The following is a 22,465-nucleotide window of genomic DNA, read 5'->3' as shown; positions in this document are numbered from 1 at the left end:
TAATTATTGCGTAAGAAATCTTATTGCTAAAACCAAAACCAGTGTAGTTAAGATTGGATTTAAACAGACCATTTATTTTATGAGCCGCTATGACACCCACCAACAAACATCAACTCGATTCAATTACTGAGTCTTTGTATTGAACAAATTATTATTATTATTTGATATTCATCTTTAATTTATTGGTGATAGAGTTCAATTTTGATTATGAATTATTTCGTTTATTTATCATACGCTGTATCGATATGTCTATTTGTGTCAATGTGCTTATTAATTTATGACAATGATTAAAGTCTTATAACGCACTATTTAGTTCTAATTATCGGTCGTGGTGTTTGTGAAAATAAACTAAATAAACATTGATTTTTATGGTGAAACACTAAAAATTCTAAACTAGATAAAAACCATATTGTAGTCGTGTAAAAGGCTTGCTTTACAAAAACAAAAAGAAAAAATTGTCAACAAAAGTCGACTTATCGTTAAGAACGGTTTAGGCAGGATACACATTATCCGTAGTAGTTTCGTGCTACCTTTTCTGTGTAAGATTTTATTCTCACGCACCTGTTATTCTATTAGCAATACTTCGCATTGTGTACTGGTGTGTCAGTGTAATGTAAGCTCAAATATAGCATAACTCTTCCGCGGTTGACGTGACTTGGTCTGTTTGATTTGCGTTCCTAAAATAAACTGAAAAAACTGTATGAAGATAGCATCGAATTATATATTACGTATTACATCATTACATAGTATAAAACGAACCGCTGTCTGTCCCTGTGTATGATTTGATCTTTAAAATTACCCAACGGATTTTGATGCGGTTTATTTTAATAGATAGATTGAGTAAAGAGGAAGGTTTATATGTATAATACATGCACAATATAGTAGAGAAACATTGATTATTGTAGAGATTTGTACAGCATGTAATTTAAATGAATATTTTCGAAGATATTACAGATTTAAACCGCAGGGACATAGCGGTTTGTATTGTCTAATGACTGAAAAATTGTGAAAATAATCAGGTCTAACGTCATATTGTTTTCATAACAGCCGTTGTAAACATGTATTATTAAAGTCAACTATTATACGAAATACCGGGCGGAACCCGCTGTCCGGAATCACATTTTCACATTGCTCCGTAAACCCGACATTTTCGTCCGTACATTTTCAGCCGAGCTCTTTGCTGCATAGCTATAGGCCTAGTAATGCAAGCTATGCGGTGTGCTTTGTCCGTGGGTATGATATACTATTTTGAATTGTTTTGATGCTTCCTTATCTCGAATTAATCTGTTACGGATACATTTATTTATTTTTGTTTTATTTATGGACTAGTAGCCTCGCAGGCGTTGCAATGTTTCTTAATTAGTTCGTAAACAATTATCCGATACTACTATCGCTATATAATTGATAGTTTGACAAGAAATTCACACGAGTGTTGAGAACTTTATACTCTCACACTCACAAGTGTCAACAACAACTGCATAAAGACACAACTTAACCACTATATATATAAAATTATTACAGCCAATCAAATTTCTTTATTGTCTATTTTGAACGAATCTTTAGTTAACGTTACGGCAAAGCGGAATCATAATTAGAACGTTGTGTTCGCTCCAACAGATGGGACTAAGTCTAGACGTGTCAGGTGATTTCAATATAACAATAACGTATGCGCGATGTACCAATGTATGAACCAATGTATGTATATCGATGTGTGCGTTTGTGAAAACGTATAGCACGAAACGAACGGGCTGTCGATGGCATGATCCCTCACAGTTCGATTTTCGAAAAGTCAAACACCTCAACCGATTGCCTCTAATATTTCCGCTACGTGACTTCTTGGTGTAAATTGTAAATTAGTTCGTTCGCTACTAGATGCCGTGCAAGCTCAGCGCTTCGGTAGTGTTATATTTTAATGAGCGTCGCGTCGCCATAACCCTTTGTTTGCACACAATGCAGTCTGAGTATACAACTATAAAAGCCGGAAAAGTTTCATTGTTAATATTCTATGTTAGGAGCTTGTTAAACGGGAGCCTCCTGTATCAGTGAGTCGCGATGGATATTAACGAAGGATATGATAAAGCTAAATACAATATTGAATTAAAATATTTATTAGTAAAATACAAATCGTTTCACATTTAAAGTGAAATAAATAATTTTAAACGTAAATGAAATGAGTAACAGCCGATAAATGTGCCACTGAACTATTGTCTGCTCTTCTTTTTTAGGCTTTTGACGTTTGGAGCGTGTTCCACAACGCAACTCAGTGATGTATGTCCATAGGACAAACTAAGTCCTTTACTAATTCTATCAATTATAAATATATATATATATATATTCTTATATTGCAATACATTGCAATATAAGAATATAAGTATGTATACATTATTTTTATATTAAATATTACATTGGTAGCAGTTAGGCAAACTACGGTAATGGACCAAATTAATTGTAATTGGCCTCTATTACACCGTTAATACTTCAGAAAGTTTTAACCGTACCTCACATCGCAACTAAGGTGTCCCCTGTGGCTTTAATTAAACAGGTTCACTCGCCTCATGATGTATTAATGTTTGGGGTTTGAGTAACTATCGAATTAAATACAATATATAAACTGTTCATAATTAATAATAATAACAATATTTATTTTATTGTGTTTGAATATACATAAAGTTAACGTCCTTTAAGCTCAGCTCAGACGTTATAAAAGCTAGTTCTAGTACGAGACATTAAGGCTTTATTCCCTGTAAACCCGTAAGCGGCAATTGCAATTAATTACGTTTGCAGTGTCATAAACAGAGAAGCCAATAAAAGCCGGATATATTAGCTGTGTGTACGGATTTTGCCATGTCTATCCTAGACAGGCGTACCTACAATAGAAACACGACAAACAATTGAATTTCTATAGTAGGCATTCATTAGTTAAATTTATCCATATGTTTTATATTTTATGCCGAAGAATTATTACTGTTAATATAATATATGTGAATGTAATGTTAATGATAAAGCCTTCTATCCCTTTTGACAAGAAGCCTTGGAATTTTTACTCCAAGCTGCTCTAATCCGGGTTGGTGGATATACACATGCAGGTTTCCTAACGAAGTTTTCTTTCTCAGCCGACCACAAGATTAATTAATTATAAAGATACTCGATTGTACTTATTTGGCCTTAAACCTGTGATATTCGCTTAGTAATAATTCAAGTATACCAATCATATATAATAAAAAAAAATTATAATATTTTTTACATAAAAATGGTATTGCTTAATGTCAATTTCGAAACTGTTTTTTTTTTTCATTTTAGAATACGTATAAACGAAACTTGTAGATTAATAGGTTTAGGTTTTGTACCGGTTTCACGAAATTCATAACGCATAACACTAGGTATCATAGATATGGTCTGAACGCGCCGCCCGCCCAGCCACACTTCGTTCATACTAGAGTGCATTCACATTTTGCATCTGAGGAGTAGTCGACAAGACGGCACGTGTTCCTTATTTTTTTTTTTTTTTGCCCGTCTTTGCAACTGTATGTAGTTTTTCTTCATTACAAATGTATCCGAATTTTGTAATGTTTATGACAGTTAATATATTGAAATACATATGTATGTGGAACGTTCCAAGGTTAAGATTTAAAAGATACAATGCTTTTAGTACTATTAAGTTTAGTAGTAAAAGTTATACAGTTATTTTGGAATTGAAACTCGTAATGTACGTGACCTCGTCACAAAACAGGTTTTAAGTTGTAGTAAAACATTTAATGAAAATCACTGACCTTAATGTAAGGCAAAAAGGTAATGTTGAAAAGGCCCTTTTTCTCTAGTGCGAAAAGTCTACTTTTCCTTTTATGGAGACGCAACTTAACACGTCAAAGCGCCGCCCGCCCAGTCGCGATGCGAACGCGGTAGGGCGCGCTCGCGTGTAACGTACGCCTCCTGGCGTGTAAATATTTAAATAACACGTGGTCTTAGTTTCAACCAACGGTAGGTATATGTAATTATTAAACATTTCCAATTAAAAACATTTTTTTTGAGCGTCTTAATGTAATAGATCAGCATTTGCATTGGATTTTTTTTAAATATATAACCTTACCTTTAGGCATTATAATACGTTACAGTTGAGTTACCCTTAATTATTCATCATCACTTCACATTAGAAGGAACAGCCTTTCAAATGACAACGTTACCTTTGTCCACATTGCTGATAAACGTAAAAGTTGAAAGCATTAATTACTTAGATTAGTAAAATTAAGCGGAGTGTATAAGCCTTAAACGTCATGTCGTAAAATTATTTCAAAACTTGGTATACATATATACGGTATTGTTTAATACAATTTAATGAAATTTCTATATTAATTTTTAGTGCGGTATTTTATTAATGCTCGTAGTACATAAATAAATAAAAAGCATGTAAAAATCCAGCATATAATTTCTTTTAACTGAATGATTTAAATATTGATATGCGCCGCCGTAAATAATCGTTTATTATCGTATTCTCGTTCGCCGAAAATGTAATAATTATATTGTTAAGCGACAAACCCCATAGTATTTCACTGTCAGCTTTAATTATACTTGTATATGTATGTAGGGCGGCTTATCGCCACTCTTTCCGATTTAACTGTAAACTAACGGAATATTATCGTCGGCCGAGTTTGTTTATACCAACATGAAACAGTTTCCTCAACTCAATATATTATTGTGCTATGGAAACTATATACTTATATATAATCCTATAAGGATGTTAACATATATTAAATAATAATTATTATTATTTTTCTTGATTAATAACGTGATAGTAATGTTCTTGTTTCTGCTTTATGTTTCAAATTGAAAAGTCAGTGTTGTTAGTTTTATTCGAAAGCTGTTAGTTGAACCAATATGGCGTTATGTTTTTTGTCAATATTTGGGGAACCTTAACATCGATACAGAAAAAAAATCAAAGTGTCAAAGTGTTGTTTAATGTATTTTTTATACTCAATAATGTTGCACATCACGAACGCTAAGCGGCTCCGTAGTGCTTCGAGTATAAAAGCGGCTTCGTAGTGCTCCTTGTATCGACTGAAAATAAAAATCGCGAATCACTTAGCCTTTTTCGCGAATCACTTACTAATAATTTCATTTCAATAAAACTTGTGACTAAAGGTTTTATTGTAAACTACCTACTGTAACCACATAATCGGTAACTCTACATAACATAGATACAAATAAAACTTATAAATATAATCATATATAATTCTCAGTTTACTGTCCTTTTCAATTGCTTGTAAAAGGTTGTTTAAGCTTTGCTAAAAATAATAATAGTACTTATTCAACTGTGTTTAATTAGATATTAATTAAAAAATACGATATATGTCCGGAGTGCATGCGCACTAGAATTGAAACTTAAAATAAATGTAGATGGATGAAGCAACGATTGGTACAAACTTAACAACATTCAGTTCGTTTTGTTTATACGATAAACAATAAACACATTAATGGCACACAAGGATAACGGGCTCGCCTGTGACGAATGCAAGGGAAATATACAAACTCATCAGTTAACGTCTGAACGCGAACGAAATCGAACCGATGACAGACGTCACGACGATGTACTCCGTCACAACGAGCCTCATTTAAACCCTTTTTTTGTTATAGTTTTTGTTACATCGCAAAGATGCTAGTTTGAAGTTTTTGTTATATCGATATTTTTATCTTAGTGGTTCGTTTTAAGTGAAATTTTATAAGTTAGTTTTATCTCAAAATGTTGTCAATGAGACCGGTGGACGAGAGACTCTACAGTTTTAAGAGTCTCAAAGAGAAATTTGAAAAGCCAAGGTAATAATTTTATTCATGATACACGGTTATTATCACAATAATACTTTAATAAATTATAATTTGTTGTCATTGGTATGTATTAAAATCCTTTAGAAAAATCTTTGCCTTCGTTCAGAAATATTTTTATTCAATATTTTGAACTCGTTAGTCAAAATTTGTTAGTATATTCAAAAATAAATTAACTGGAATTTTTTAAATAGGTGTTATAGGTAAAATTATACGGATCAAAACCTTATTAGAAGTGAAAAATTAAATATATCATTAATTTTATTATTTATTAAAATAAATATTTATTTGTTTGTCTGCAGGTTCGCTGGTGGCGTCCAGCGGAGCGCCACACACTCCGATATGCCGAATCGAGGTGGCACTATCGCTGAGCGGTATGTATCTAGTCCGTTGTACCTACTTCTTCCATAAATATATCCATTATTAATAGTATATAGCTTATTGTTTTGTTGGTTGACGCGTTAATCTCAGAATGCATCTGTCAGATTTGACAAATAGTAGTATTAAATTAAAAGCTAAGTGAATTTGAATGTGTTAATCTCGCGAACTACGAGTCCTAGTCGAAATATTTTTGTTTTGGATGGTACGTTTCCCAACAAATTAATTAATACAAAATTTATTAATTAATAACTTAAGTAACAAAAATAAACATTAACGAATCTTATATTTAGTTAATGAGATGTTTATGAGATGTGTATATGATTGTCTCATGTGAAAAGACATGTTGAAAAATAAACATTTGGCACTGCTGAGCACAGTAATAATAATACTCTTACATTAATACAGTTTTATCAAAATATCACATTCTGTAGTGAAACTTGTTCCAGATTATATCTTATGTACAAAGTATCCTACTACTTGTTTCATTGAAATATTTTAAGGAAAATCAAAAATCCAGTTATGTTTAAAATGTGACCCATATGTATTGTAACACTAGTATAAAATTTTGTGACATTTTAGTAATTCCTTATAACTCAAGCATATTATAGTCATTCTAACTTAACTAAATTAATCTTAGTCTAAAATTAATAATTGATAGATGTTCCTTTTCTATTCCTTAACTGAAAAAAAAACTAATAAACCTAAAACATATAACAGAAGGTGTAGAGCATTTCGAAGACGGTTTTGATATACATGGCGGTTAACGTAAATCGACGGATTTTACGTATTAAGACGATGCTAACTTTAATTTAAAGGATAACAATGAATTTCCAAAAAAATAATGGCTATATTATTTTTTGAATATGGAACGTAAAATAGGCAACATTTTTATTTATATAAGTCGACCACATAAACCATATATTAATTATGAGTTAAAGATACGTATTATTATATTATAATATATGTAGGAATTAAACAAACTATTTCCCTTGTATTGTTTTCTAATATTTTGCACACACATAAAGTGCGAACATGTCAGATAAATATATTAGTACGAGACAGACAGCAATAATTAATTTTAATCTGTATTTCCTCTAGGGCTGAGAGCGCACACTTGAGGCGATAATAGTGTGGGTCGTTGACATTGTGCATTGGTTTCGATTGCATCTATTTTAATTTTATCAAACATCTTAATATACGTATCTCGTGTTTCCAGACTGATGAGCTCTTTTGTATTTCAATCTTCTATCCCGTCCTTTTGTTGTAACATAATTTACATTAGAATAGCCTGTAAACGACCCACAGCCGAGCAAAGGCTTGGAGCCTATTCCACCATGCCGCTCTGCTGACTGTTGTAATAACGTTCTTAAAGCGTATCATTTTAATGATACGCTCAAAACCTCTTTATAGATTCATATTGCGCGAATGTACATGCACCGCGCAGAGCATAATTGCATTTTTATAAAGTACCTAATTAATAATTTTTCAACAACAGGTTACATATAAACATCTCCTATTAGCTTACTTGGAAGGTTGCTTATATGTCCGGTTACATTTATTCCTGCATTCTTCACGTCTTATCGTGTTGTATGTTGTTTTTAGTCCACAAAACTCAGGTCTGGATGAATTGTAATACATTTTTTTCGTCCGATAAATGTTAATGACAATTATTTTTTTTAAAACTTATACCTACTTCTCTTGTTAACTTGTAAAAATGAACGTCTATTATTAAAAGTCAGTAATGTATTTCTGTATGGTCATATAATTTTTAGTTATTTTAAATTTTCCTTATTTAATAACAAAGAAGTACTTTATTGCACATTATATAAAACAATTGTTTAGTATTCAGAAACTGGGATTAATAGCTTTTGTACATTGATCCCTGGTTTTATTTTAACATAAAATTATTGTTTCTAGAAAGTAATAAATTCTAAGTAAAACTGACTTTTAAAAGATTAAACTCCACGATGCTATATAAACCGGAATAGAAGTAAAAGAAATGCAAATCTCTGATAAAAAGTATCGAAGACAATACGAAAGGCTTTTGTAGAACCGCCGTTGCGTTAGTCATTAGTTAATGTATTACCTACTGTCGTGAGGCGTCATTTTTACTAAGGAACTCAAGTCACCCTTGAAAGACATTGAGATCTTATAATATGAGAGCAGGTGTTGGTGATTTTAAAATAATGTTTGTGGGATTTCATTATAAATTAACTAAAATGTGCATAGAAATACAAAATATACTATGCATTACAAAATATACTATGTATGTTTTATGTATATATATATATATGTCTGTTTTAGGAATGTGTATATTTATTTGTACTCAAAATAGAGTCTATGTTAGGGCTCAGTAAGACGAGTAAGAATGGAAAAACAGACGAAACATTGCGCTTCTTATACAATACTTGCATGAAGGAGCTAATATAAATATCTAAAAATGAAGTTATTTTAATTTCGTATTTATGACCCTCACAATAGGAATTACTATATAATTGAGTCTAAATATTAAAGTAACAATACAGTCGGTGACTATTCAAGAAATGATAAGCCTCCGAACACATTAAGATATCTTATCTTTCAATCATTATTTCTTGGAAATGAGCGATTTGTTTTAGTTCTACTTTTGTTATCACTATAACGAAAACTTTTTTTTTGTTTTATCGTCGGCGGATAAGGGTCGTATTGATCCCATTTCTGTGAAACTATTTATTATTTTAGACATCCCTTTTCGAATATTTATAGTTCAACTAACTTAGGAAAAAATATTTTTCTGTCTACTAAATATTTTACCGTAAATAATGTAAGTTTGACACTTACGTTATTTACTTAAAGTATTTTACAAATATCAGAATCTTTCGGGGCGTTAATAAATAAAAACGAAATAACTTTTGATATTATTTTCTTTTGGTTTTAACGGTTGATTCATTTTACAAAATGTTATTCTAAATAATTTATAGAAGTGTGTTTCATTCAAAACAATTGTATAGAATTCAAAACAATGGTATTAAATTATTAAGAAAAAAATTTGGGATATAGAATTTACCAAGATAAACCAATAGGGCTCAATAGTTACTCTTTTCATCAATTCTTTTACTGCAAAGATTGAAGAGTTAATGAGCCAGTACAATTAGAGGCACAAGAGACTTAACATTCAAAATGATATGGTGGCCAAGGCATAGGAATAGTTTTATTCCCGCAATAACCATTAATATAAACATAGGTGATTACCATTTGGTTTCCTAGTTAAAATATATACATATATATATTTAAATAGCTAACACCAGACTGCTTGTCTATGCTTCTTGCATTTTACAAGTAGCTAATTAATTATTATGCCAACCGTAATCAACGAGACATAGGGCATCCTAAAGAGCCACTTGTTTTTTCACAGCTCTCAACCTCCTCAGCGGAAATTTTATTAAACATATGTTCATATGCATGTATAAAAAACTGTCAATGTAACGCTCGTTAATCGTGTATTTCAAGAAAATTTTGAATTGGAACGTGAAAAATATTTATAAACTTATTTGATCATTTTGGTTCATTTGGAAAACGTCAATAATTGGTAAATGTTTGGCATTCTCTGACAAACCATCTTTATTATAGGTTGTGTAAATGCGATGAAACCATATGTAAAAACACATAAATAAAACTTACAGAAATATTTTTGAGTAAATTACATTTGTTAGAACATATGGTTCATAACAGAAGATGACGAATTAATTCTTGAACACATAAATTGAAGCACATGAGGTGCTTCAATTTATGTTCGTAATATCGTCTTGCTAATGAGTTGTAACATAACAAAGCCTAGAGGAGGCTAGAAAGCCCCGCTAATGGTCAGTTAGGCTGTTGCTACTTGTAACTTTTTACTGATATAAAGTGAACTTATTTCAGATTGGCGGCTCTTCAAGCGGCGGGCGCGAACGATTGGCGAGCGAGAGTGTGTCGACTTAGTCCTGAGCGTGAAGACAGCAAGGCAATAGAACGGGCGAAGAACAGAATTAACGTGAGTACATGCATGTTTTTTTAAGGTTGCATTTGGACGAATTTAACGCCCATAAACAAAAGAAACATGATTAAACTTCGACCACACCTGATACTGGTTATGGTAGAATTTTAAACAAATAAGATTCTCTTTTTTTTATGTTTAGTAATACTTTCTTTTGTTTGATTCTAGTTCGATAAATTCTGACATAAAAAAATTGCAAACAATACAACGCCCCGTTCATTCATAGCATTACAATGACCCTTGGTATACAATGACATAACACTCGTCTCAAATCCTTATACGAACTTCGTGGTCAAGACATTGTCTTGTCTTTTACTATCTCTGCTGGCAATAAAAGCTATTTGTTTAATTTGTGAGTAGGATGATTATTATTATAAAACAATTAAAAACGTAGAAGCATCAAGCGATTGTATTAGTGTACAGTCGTTATTGAAAAAGATATTTATTACGTTTTTGTTACAAATGCATCTCTTTGATGTATTTATGTCTTGTTTAATTTGGTTATGGTACAAAATATATAGGCTTGCAATGTCACCTGATCGTAAGTGTTCACCACACATATTGTTCAAGTAAGAAATATGACTTCCATCAACTAACCAACCCAAGATTTGTGTCGCTTTTGCCTGTAGTAACGATTCAAATAGTTTGATATATTAGTTTGACGTTTAATTTTCCAATGCTTATTTAAATAAAGCTAATTTATAAAGCTTCTGGCCTTCCTCCAATAAGCAAATTAGCAAACTTGGTGCTTCTAAAATATTCGCAATAAGTTTAATCTTTCAAAATATCATTAAGAGTCATTCTCTCTCTTTCTCTTTCTCTCTGTCTATTATGTATGTATTTTTAGCATTCTTTATTTTTATTTTATTTAATTAAATTTCTTGTCATTTATTTATAACTATTGTTAATAATTGATATGTATATATAGTATCGTACTGACGATTAATCTGGTTAACTGTTTCACCGTTGTCATGTAGCCAATCAATTTGTTATGTATTTTAGAACTTCGTTTAGCGGGTCAAACAATACCAGGCGTTTTGAAAATAGCATTTATTTTAACTAAAAGTCACTGCATACACATAGAACAGTTGGACAGTATAAATAAAAGGCATTTTTTTGGTTGACTGATTTTATCAAAACAAAGGCTAAACTAGATAGATACGACAAATTTTCAAACGAGTTTCGTTTCGATAATTCTGCGAAACTCTGATTTAAATGAAAGACTTCTGTTCAATAATAAACTGCATCCCGTTTTAAGTACCATTCGTGTTAGTCATATAAGTTTGTGGTATCAGAAATATTTTTGTAACTTACTTCATAAGACGCACAGATATCAGAAAGTGACATTGACATTGAATATATTAATTTTAACATTTGAAGGCGTATCAAAATAGCGTATCACTGTAAGTCTGTTAACATGTCACGAGTGAGATACGAAGTGAGTTCTTACAGAAAAGCTCTGAAGATTGCGTAAAGTATCTACGTGTCCTGTTTCTATGGCCATTTATCTATGTTTTTAAATGCTCCTTCAGCTTTGACGCTTATTTCCTATAAATATCCCCCTGGCCCACTAGCTCTATAACTTCATTCGACAATTTTATCTATAAAATTAGTGTTTGCAATGAAGCCTGGCTGCGTTAGTCGAGCTACTGTGAGTTATTACGCGGAAATGTCGTGTATCCCGTCGTTAACAATTAAACACGGAAACACTAGCTATATTATTATTGTATGAATCTATTTGTGTACATGCTATATTGTTAATTAAATAAAAGTAATTCAGCTATTAAGTTTTTTTTTGTAATGTCAGTTGTGACCCGTGGCTGTACTCGCTTTCGGATTGTACGTCTGTTTTTTACAATTTTGGTGTATTGTTTTACCATTGTGGGTAGTAGGTATTTTTGGGTCATCGCGTGGAAATATATTTAAAAAAAAGTGGATATATATTCTCAGATAATATCATTGTTTCCTTAATTAACGGGATATCTGAGCAAAAAGTAGGTATTTTAATCGGACCCGTATTCTCTGAGTTGAAGCACACTGAATAGACAGCCTTGTATAATATTATAACTTCACCCATTTTTAAAAACAATTAGTCAAAAATAAGTCTCAGTAGAACGCTAGCCGTATTTTTATCCATTGAACAAAACATTGCAGAGGTATGTATAATACACACTGTCATGGCGGTGTATTAAACCGTATGCAAGACTATGTGCTGAGTCGCCATCTAGTGGCGATTTACAATAAACATATTCATTAAATAACAAAATAAACATGGCTGCTAATTTTTATTTTCGTAGGTATAAGAGTATCGAAGTTTATTGTTATATTATAATTTTTATAAAATTTCATATAAACAGGGATACAAATGGTTAATTTTGGTTTTTTGCCAATAAATTTTCTTTTTTTTCATGTTTGTTAATAATTGGCGATTTTTGTGTTATTTTGAAAACAGAACGTAATTTTTTGTCGTTTATGTTAGTATTTAGAAAAAAATTTAGAAGGTATTAAGGTTAAAGTTCACCCGCTGGGCGAATACTAGAAAATATATATAAAATTATCAACCTTTGAAATATATTTATTATGATTGTTATTTTATCGGTCTGCTAAAGGTGCGTCCATGCTATTTCAACGTAAAAATAGGTGCTTATAAATCTATCGTGTTTGGGTCTTGAGTTCGACGCGTAAAATGGTGATATCTCCGCCTGGTACATTGCTTCGACCTTGATGTTCCAATGCATTGATTATTGTATTGTAAAGATGTTAGCAACGGTCTTTTAGTTCCTTCCCAAAATGTTCTTTATTGAGTTGTCATATTACTTACTACGTAAATACTGCCACGTATTTTAGACTGCGGTTAGAATATGTAAAACGAAAGGATCCCTATATTCCACGAGTCGAATCGAGTGTCGTAGTTGATACCACTAACTAATATACTACTAACTATATACTTATAAATAAGCCAGGAAACTTGAGGAATGTAAATCACGACAAATTAATACAAAGTTTTAACTTAATCTGATGCCCGATGCGTGAATGTGTTTATTAAGAATAGAAACAATGACAGATTAAAGAATATTACTTAATTGTGATAAAAAAAAAACCTTTTTTTATGGTTTGCAACACATCAATTTTTTCTTTTCAAAATTAACGCCGATAATTAATTGAAGATTAATATCGAAATAATTCATCATAGTTTATTGATAGTAATATCTATCAGTGTTACACAATTTCAATCAAACTATTATTATAAGGGCGAAAGTTTGTATTTATGGATGTTCGTTTCTCTTTCACGCAAAAACTACTCTAAGAATTTTATTTAAGCTTATATGTACATCAGAATAACACAGGCTTTAATTTATAAAGATATTGTGTGAATAATAACTCACAACAAGCGAAGTCGTGGACCAAAATTAGTACCTACTAAATAAAAAAATAATACTGGCTATTCAAACTTAAAAAACGTATTCGAAGCATAACAAATATTGTATAACATGTAACTTTAACTGATTTAACTAAGAATTATGTATGAATTTAAATAATTTTATTTTCCAATATGTTATTTAATTGATAAATTTATTATTCATACTATCGAAGACGTGTCATGTATCCCTCTAGCTGGGAATGTCAATTAAGAACTTGATAGAGAATTTGTTACCGACAGTTCGTAAGACACAATTACTTAACCCCTTACAAAAAACTTTGTAAGGGCTTAAGTCTACGTCTTCGTCTTTAGTTTTCGTAAAGTTTGCGTAGCGAACAACCAATTGAATTTTGCCAATACCATCTTCTGTAATTAATTAATGTTACAAACCATTTTCATCCTTATCCCTTTAGAAAAAAGTCCTTCCTATTTTCAGTTCGGAAAAACCATTAACCTCAATAACTCTTGTCTCATTAGTTATCCGTGACGTTACATTAGCGTTTTAATCCGAACAAGACAGATGAAAATGAATCGACCTAAACTTCTCATTTTCCTTGTTAATTATACTAAGTATAATTTGTAATAGAATAAATAAATAAAAATAAAATAAATTACTTGATTATTATACTGACATTTGATAATTGCATGTCAATAATTCTGTTGTGCTCGTCTAAGTTTTAAAGGCTACTTATATGTCAACGGCTACATTCTATGATTAATAAAATTGTGTTCGTTGTGCCATAAAATGCCAGCATTTCAACCTTTTGCTCTCATTGTAAATTTAATATCACTCTTCTTGACACGGTTATGCCCTTGACTTGCGTTAAAAGCTTATAGTTATGCTAAAGTACAAAATAATGTTTGATATAAATATATTATCTAGTACTAATTAATTACATCTAATTAATAATGACTTCTAAAGTTAATGTTTTATAAAATGTTTATTTAGCGTTCAGCGCCACCTACCATCAAATCCTTGAAATTGTAGACGGTCACAATCAGCGCCATCTAGTACTAACAAACATAAATCACATCGCTAATTCGTTTTGGAAACGACTGTTTCTTTGTATTGGATATTTTTGGCGCTAAAATACAAGTTTATTAATGTACTCACTATTAAAAATTATATTATTTCTATGATTCTTAAATAAAAAGCATCATAATTAATAGACAATCATTGAATCTTTTTCCCGAAATTGCATACAGGAAGTTTGTGTAATTCTAGCGGAACTGTTAAATTTAGTACAGGCAGTGTCTAATCGTACAATTAAAATATTATTCATAATTTGTATGCTTTGTTCATGCCAGTAAGTATAATATGTATATATGACACTAATGCATACAAGGCCTTATAAGGCGGTTATACCTCCTAAGTTGGTGCAAAGAGGTCGCCACTTCCAATGTTTGCTTAATCGGATTACGTTTTAAGGTCGAAGATTTCTATATCTTTAAACGCTACAAATGCGAGAGCTGACGATTAGTTTAATTAACATTCGACCTTATACAACAAATTATTTCTATATATTTTAACGAGCTGTGAATATTATATTTTATATTGATTTTTTTAATTGATTATAGAGTGGTAAGTCACCTTATGTTAATGTATCCATCGCTATGTTCAACATAATTCAAAGCAAATGTCACCTATAAAGTTTTATGTAAATTCATGATCACTTTAAATCCGATTATACTATAACCCAACAACGCAAACAGACCAACGATATTAACATAAAAACGAAATAAATCGATAAATGGATTAAATTATTCTGTATTTATAAAATAAACTAGAACATTCTAATTATGTCATTTTGAAGTTATTAATAAATTATTGTTATTTACTCTTTTAATATAAATATAATGATTATCAATAATAACGATTATTAATAATAGATATATACAAATAATATTTGTTTGTTTGTCCGGTATTGTTGAGTCTAAAACTGGTAATAATTCATATCAGTGGTGCATTCCAGGGACATCGCTAAAGATAGGTTTAAGCAATGTTGGTTACATTAAAAAAATATACTATCAAGTTCACTTTTAAATTTTTGTCACGAACTGAGATACTTTTTGGATTAGAACCTTGAGTCCCTTGGCCCCCTCTGATTTCGAAACTAATGCATATAATTATAAAGGACTTTTAAAAAAGTACTGGCGGGATAAGCAAATTGCTTTCGACAGTGTCGAAGTGATTTCGAATTTCGGTTTCGTCGAAATGAGCCTTTGGTTGATTGAAAGAAAATGTCAAAGAGATTGATCGACGTCGTTTTCTAATCGTCAATTTTGTGTCATGCGATAAATCTCATATTCTCATACATAATATTTTGTTATTTCATACATTTTGATGTTTTCTACAGACGAAATCGTCAATCGTTACGGCATCTCGTGCCGCTGGACGTAGCTTGCGTAATATATTATATTTTCATAAATTCATTTCATGTAATTAAATTAACACCAAACCTTGGCAAAGAAAGTAATAATTATTATAATTAATTCAATTTACAATTGTATAATTAAGATTCTCATGTTTATTAGTTTTCTTATGTTTATTTGATGGTTGTGAAGATAATCTATGAAAAAAAGCAAAAGTTTTACAACCGCAAATAAAAACTCGTAATGTTTTAAAGATTCTTCAATATATTGTATACAGCCTCATATATCAGGGTTGCTACTTTATTTAATATGTGTAAAATTGTAAATATACGTTTACCAAAAATATCGATTTAAGTAACTGATTTGAAAAATATACAAATAAAGATGAAATTCGTACGTAAAAGCGTTTAAATTATTTAATGGTTTTAGAAAAATGCATGCATTATTATGAGGCTACGTCGTCGGGACAATAAAACAAGCTATCCAAGAATATAGCCTAATTTATCAGCTAACATCTACCTAATAAATTAAGCTATATTATATTGTATTATATTTTTATAAATAAAAGAAACGATGCCTGTTTTAAGAAAATTACTAATATTCCTATTAAGGGACGACTTTAAATTTGTAGCTCTTCAAACCTTTATAATAAATTGCCCGTCTGTTGGTGATTAGTCACCGTCCATAGATATTTGCGTTGTAAGAGGGATGTCGCCAATGCGCCCCCGACCTTGGAACGATGTCCCTTGTACCTATAGTAACAACGGCTTACTCATACTTTAAACCGGAATACAATAATACAGCGTATTCCTGTTGAGTTCATATATGATGAGAGGGTGGTACCTAACCAGACTCGCTTGCACAAAGGCCTACCACCCCAGTAAATATATTCCTACAAGAACACTTGTAGAATGATAGTTTATATTTTTCTAATATAGTGTCTACTTCTCGTAAATAAAAGGTATAGAGATCCAGCCCTATATAAAGCGCTCGGTACCGCGAGCGCGTCACGATCAGAGAACAGGTTTCTCGAGGCAGTTGCAAGGCTTGCGTATTTTGTATTCCTTTTTTCAAATGTATGCAAACCGCATTGCTCTGTTTGATTTATTTTCATGCGAGATTTTATAGTTGAATAGTTAAACGGCTCCACGTAAACCTCTGGCAGGATTTGTATGAATAATAGTGTTATATAATATATCTATTATTTTACTTCCTTGTAAAATTGTAAATGTGATTATTTGCATGTAACGGATTCTAGTTGGCGTAGACTTATAATAAGATAAAAACCTACATTTAAATTTACGCCTAGCTAAGCGAGCGGCATGAAATAATGAAATTAACGAATATTTAATTTTTTGCTCTCGATAGTTTAATAGCTTTATAACAGTATTTTTCCCTATTAAGCTAAATAAAAAGTGCTTATAAATTTAACAAAATTTATAGTAAACAGTGCATTATGTTTTATTATATATAATGTATATAATAACCTTTGTCTTTTATTCAAAGTAAAATAAATATTTAATTAGACGTTCGTATTGTAATTATTACGTAATTGGAATATTTATATGCACAATTCAAAATGTATATGTATTCCCGTTAGGAGGTGATAGGGGTGATTATTTGCGATAATTTAAACCCCCATTTGCATACTGCAAAAGTGAACCATTTTTGAGTTATCACGTTTTTTAGATTTTTTCAAAATAAGTCAAAAATGCAACTTCAAAAATGTATATAAAAAAAGTATCATTTAAAATTTATTTTTTTCTTCTGATTTATAAAAACGAATAAACACTGGTTATTTGCCAATATTAAAACAATAATTATCGGTCCAAATTTAAAAATGCGAGACGGAAAAAGTTATTATTTCAAATTTTTTTTGCTTATTTTTCCACAAAAATGCCTTCAAAACAAAAAAAAAACGTTATGAAAGTTATCTACAAAACAACCATCGTTTAACACATACGAATACCAATAAGACATCTGATACATCGTACATTTAAAGCTATCACTAAAACACCAACGCTCGAAGTGCAAAGTTTTATTATTCATAATTCTAAGCGCCTAAAAATAATCATCTTGCATATTTCGCATTTCATTCAAAATAATTATCACAAATAGTTAGTGATCTCATTAGCAGTAAAACTATGCCAGCTCACTTATACCGTAGACGCTCTACATAATGTTTGGCGCACACTCGAATACTAATAATAAATTTTGACCAACGCCGTGTTTATGATCATATTGAAGGAAAACAAGCTTCTAGTTTTCGAGTAAATATTTTTATGGGAATGTTCACAGTGAGACATTATCTGTATTTGTTAGACAGTTTTTAAAGTAGATTTTAAAAAAAGGATAACTTATTTCAGATATTTAATATAATTATGCGTGATATTTTATATAAATTTCTATCGCCGACTATCAGATAAATTATATATATATATATAAATTAAGCAAGCAAAAAGTCAGTCTTGCTTGTCCTTTGCGACTATCGACTTAAGATGCGCTTTTGCAGATATGGGGTTATAACTCTACTAAACCTACACCTAATCCTAGACTGTTATTTAAAATTCTTGAAAGAAAATAACATTTGAATCCGATACATTATGACTTTGACCCGTACATAATAGCCGCTTAAGTTTTGTATATTTTAAAGTGAAATTATGTATTAGAAGAACAACTCGCATGAAAATCTCATATAATAATGTACATTGTTTTAGTCGTCGTAGTGGACCATCGGACAAAAACAATGGGTCACAAAAGAATATTGGCGTTTTTATTCCGGATAGGAATTCTACTTTTTTTTAAGTTTGAAAAAATAAGTTTATCTAAGTGGTAGCATATAAAATATATAAATCTTTGTTTAGCTGTAGGATATTAAAGACCTTTTAAATACTGTGTGTTTCGTAATCTATATAAATAAGTAAAATTAAAATTATCTATTGTATATGATGTTTTATTCGTATATATAGGGTACGAATAACAACATAACAATTTCGCAAATATTCGAGCGTCTGGTCCGACTAATCACGAAAAAATGCTTGACCGATTTTAAAGAGAATTTCACCGGCTGACGTTATTGACTCCTGTAGAGCATATTACGCTGCTTTTTTACAGAAATATAATGTGGTTTTCGCGCAATCATTTTATTATTTCGCGTGAAATTGTTAAATACATCCGAATCAACTTCCAAACGGAAGTCTCGAGTATTAACCAGTAAACTATTGAATATATCTATGAAAAATTGCTCAACAAGCATTTCACAGGAAAAGAGATAAAACCATATGTATATTGTTATCGGAGTTATTACATTCAATTACTATCTCGGTACTCAAACTAAACTGTTATTAATAAATATAATTTAAACACTAAAATAAAATTGTTTATTTCGTTAAAACGTTTATTTACTATGTAGCGAGTCGATTTACGTAAGATCTGATCTTGAAATACAATCTCTTGTAGCTCGTTGTACTTGATTTTAATAATTGTGTCCGTGGAGTATATTGTGTATTTTGTTTTAATTTTATTACAACTACCACTAATACTAACAGCCCGTTCCGACTCGCACAACTGAAACAAGGATTTCATCTCTCTTTTGTTTACATTTTGATAACGACGGTATATGCAGGATATAGATTATTTTATATTTTTGGTTTCGATCAAATCAAAATATACTCAAAATATATGACTAGGTAAATAAAAAAAATACTGTCTTAATTAAAAAACTACATATAATAAAAAAAAAATGTGTGCTTACTTGATTGTTAAGGCCTTGGATCGACAATTTTCTTTTGGTATACCACGTTGATATAATAAGCTATTTCTCAAAAAATATACAACATATAAACATATCGTAATCTACATATGTTCGTCTTAAAAATATAATATATCGCAAGGTGATACTTTCATATCAATCGGATTCATTGTACTTTATAAAATGTGTTAGTTTGTAGAGGCAAATCATTTCTATCAATAAAGTACCCAGATATGTGTAGTGAAATAATTTAAATTACGATGGGTAAAGGTAAATGTATCACTGAAAAAGTTATTAAAAAAATACTACGTTTAATCGGTGCATGAAAAATCACTCGATGGACGCTAATGAAGCTTGTAAAAGATGTTACCACATAATCTACGGAATTCAATCGTTCAAACGATTAGTAGTGTTAACACGTAATAGCCAAATAATGGTTCTTAATTTAAAACCATATGTGGTATTCTTATTGCGTACACGATGACCCTCTAGTCTCGACACAGACTCGCCGGCACCGCACGCGCACTGCCAGTTGTTTTGACGGTCCCGGCGGACGTGCGCGCGCGCATACAAATCTACGTATATACATACAAAACCAAAATTTCGCTTTCACCGCGACTTCGTGAATCTAAATTGAAAAGTGCGAAGTAATATACATCTTGTATAAATTCGTATTCGGTGAAATTACACTGTCATTTTAACGGTTTTATGTATATTAAAATAATATTTTTTTTTAACCTGGATTAAATTTCGTATGTTATGATTGACTGCGATGATTCATTATAATGTACAAGTGTTTCGTTTGAATCGTTTCGTCAAAGTTATATGTGTATAATCTTATTCATAATATTACAGGTATCGTTAAGAACTTTGTTTGTTCTCCGGATTATTATATTCCGCTATCATTTTTTTTTTATCTTGACAGTTCTTTATTACGTCCTTATCTTGCTGAATGTTCAAGGAAATTTCATTCCTTCGTGCAGTTTTATGAATTTGTATATAAAAGTCTTCAAACACTTTCATGTGACGATTTTTCAATATTACTTGAAATTTGTGTATTCGTTCCTCGGAGAAAGTCTCAAATAAATTTCCTTAATTATTAATCATTAATAGAATTGAAACGAACCATAATTATTTTGCATAGCTTAGACGTTCTTCGAATTACATTTCACGTAATCGTAATCCATTTCTTTCAATTTAATCAGTAAATCCTCTTTTTTTAATTTTCACATTAGCACTGATATTGTTTTTAAATAACAGCAACACTATTTAGTAATATTCGTAGTTTATTTTATTGCAATTATGTAGCAGGATTTATCGTTAAATGGATAAGGTGGTAGGTAATTAATTCATGTATCAATTTGATGTTGGTAATAAAATATTTATTAGTTTGTTATTGAAAATAATCTAGGTATTTCAAATTACGGAGAGATTTTGCTTCTTTAATGTTGAGCCGATATACTTTATTTACTTTTTACTGACACTTTCTTTTTTTTTGTTTCAAAATTGAATTATTCGTTCCTAATTTGAATCCCGCTAAAATAATACCGGTTCATTATTTCAGTTAGAGTACTGGCATCAATGAGGCAAAAAATATATATATAAATGACAATAACAACATGGTTTAATATTATGTTGTTTATAAAATTGAATCAGAATTAATTTCGAATAATAACATCTTGCAAATTTGTTGTTTATGAATCTCAATCAACTTCGTGCTCGTTCGCATATCTGACCGTTTTAGGTTCGATCAACTTTGCATATTTGGGAACTTGTGTCCGTCCCTTAAATATTATTCGACCGAAAAAAAATGTTATGTTGTTGTTATACTGAAATGATGTATGAGGAAAAATTTAAGGAAATCGTGTGATTTTTTTTTAATGTACATATGTCAAAATGAATCAGTAATTAATGTATCACAGTATTTAATACATTCCTTTTTTAGCATTCTAAACTTCTATTTCCACTAGGTTTCTCGGTGACTGTTATGAAACTAAAATAATATGCTACCCTAACAAATTACGTTTATAGAACTTGTCGTAATTATCTTATCTATAGGGTCATTGGAAGTTCTATTGCACCCTGTTTATCTGATAAACTTCATATTTTTCCAATTACAAACTCTCTTTGTTGGGTAATAAACAAGGTTTTATCTCCATAGTAAATCGCCTTCATGCATTATTTATTAGTCTGGTATTATACTAAACCGTTTATGTAATTATATCGAACCATTACAAGTTTTAGATCGTAACAAAAAGGGTCAATACTCTTCTGTTGGGCTCGGCAAGTTTTCTCCAGTCAAGGTTACGATAAGACGATTTACTGGTTTGGCGCACCTTCAGTATTTACTATTCTCGCATCACGTATGATGCGTCATTTGTAACAGCTACTGGGTCGATAGTGTTTACCGACGTTCTAGGATCTGCGCCTGAGTCTGAGTCACAGTCACTCGGTTGCCAGATAATTGCAACTGTTCGAGTTCGATCAGTCCGCGTTTGTCAACCTATTGATGCACTCGCATCATGCCTTGCTCCATATAACTTAGGTTTTGTTTATCTTTTTTTTACAGTCGATCTTACTAATTGAGGTCAATTGCATCGTTAATATTTCATGCCAGATCAGTAACAACATAATGTATATAAACTATCTGTGATATACAGTGCAAAACAATTAATTACTATATTATAAATGGAGCACGTCTTACGTGAAC

At 30.8% G+C, this 22,465-nt stretch overlaps 1 protein-coding gene across 6 annotated transcripts in view; it reads left to right on the top strand.

Moving 5' to 3' along the window:
- LOC113403058 (supervillin-like) overlaps nucleotides 1–22,465 on the top strand; it is a 182,131-nt gene that overhangs the window by 145,461 nt on the left and 14,205 nt on the right. For all 6 annotated transcript variants that reach the window (XM_026643491.2, XM_026643493.2, XM_026643492.2 and 3 more), the window contains 2 exons: nucleotides 6,117–6,188; nucleotides 10,096–10,207. In XM_026643491.2, the coding sequence (XP_026499276.2) occupies nucleotides 6,117–6,188; nucleotides 10,096–10,207 (184 nt within the window). The remainder of the gene's footprint in view (nucleotides 1–6,116; nucleotides 6,189–10,095; nucleotides 10,208–22,465) is intronic.

The sequence above is a fragment of the Vanessa tameamea genome, chromosome 16, assembly GCF_037043105.1.
Source record: "Vanessa tameamea isolate UH-Manoa-2023 chromosome 16, ilVanTame1 primary haplotype, whole genome shotgun sequence".
Classification (NCBI taxonomy): domain Eukaryota; kingdom Metazoa; phylum Arthropoda; class Insecta; order Lepidoptera; family Nymphalidae; genus Vanessa; species Vanessa tameamea.
This window is presented reverse-complemented; position numbering and strand designations above follow the sequence as displayed.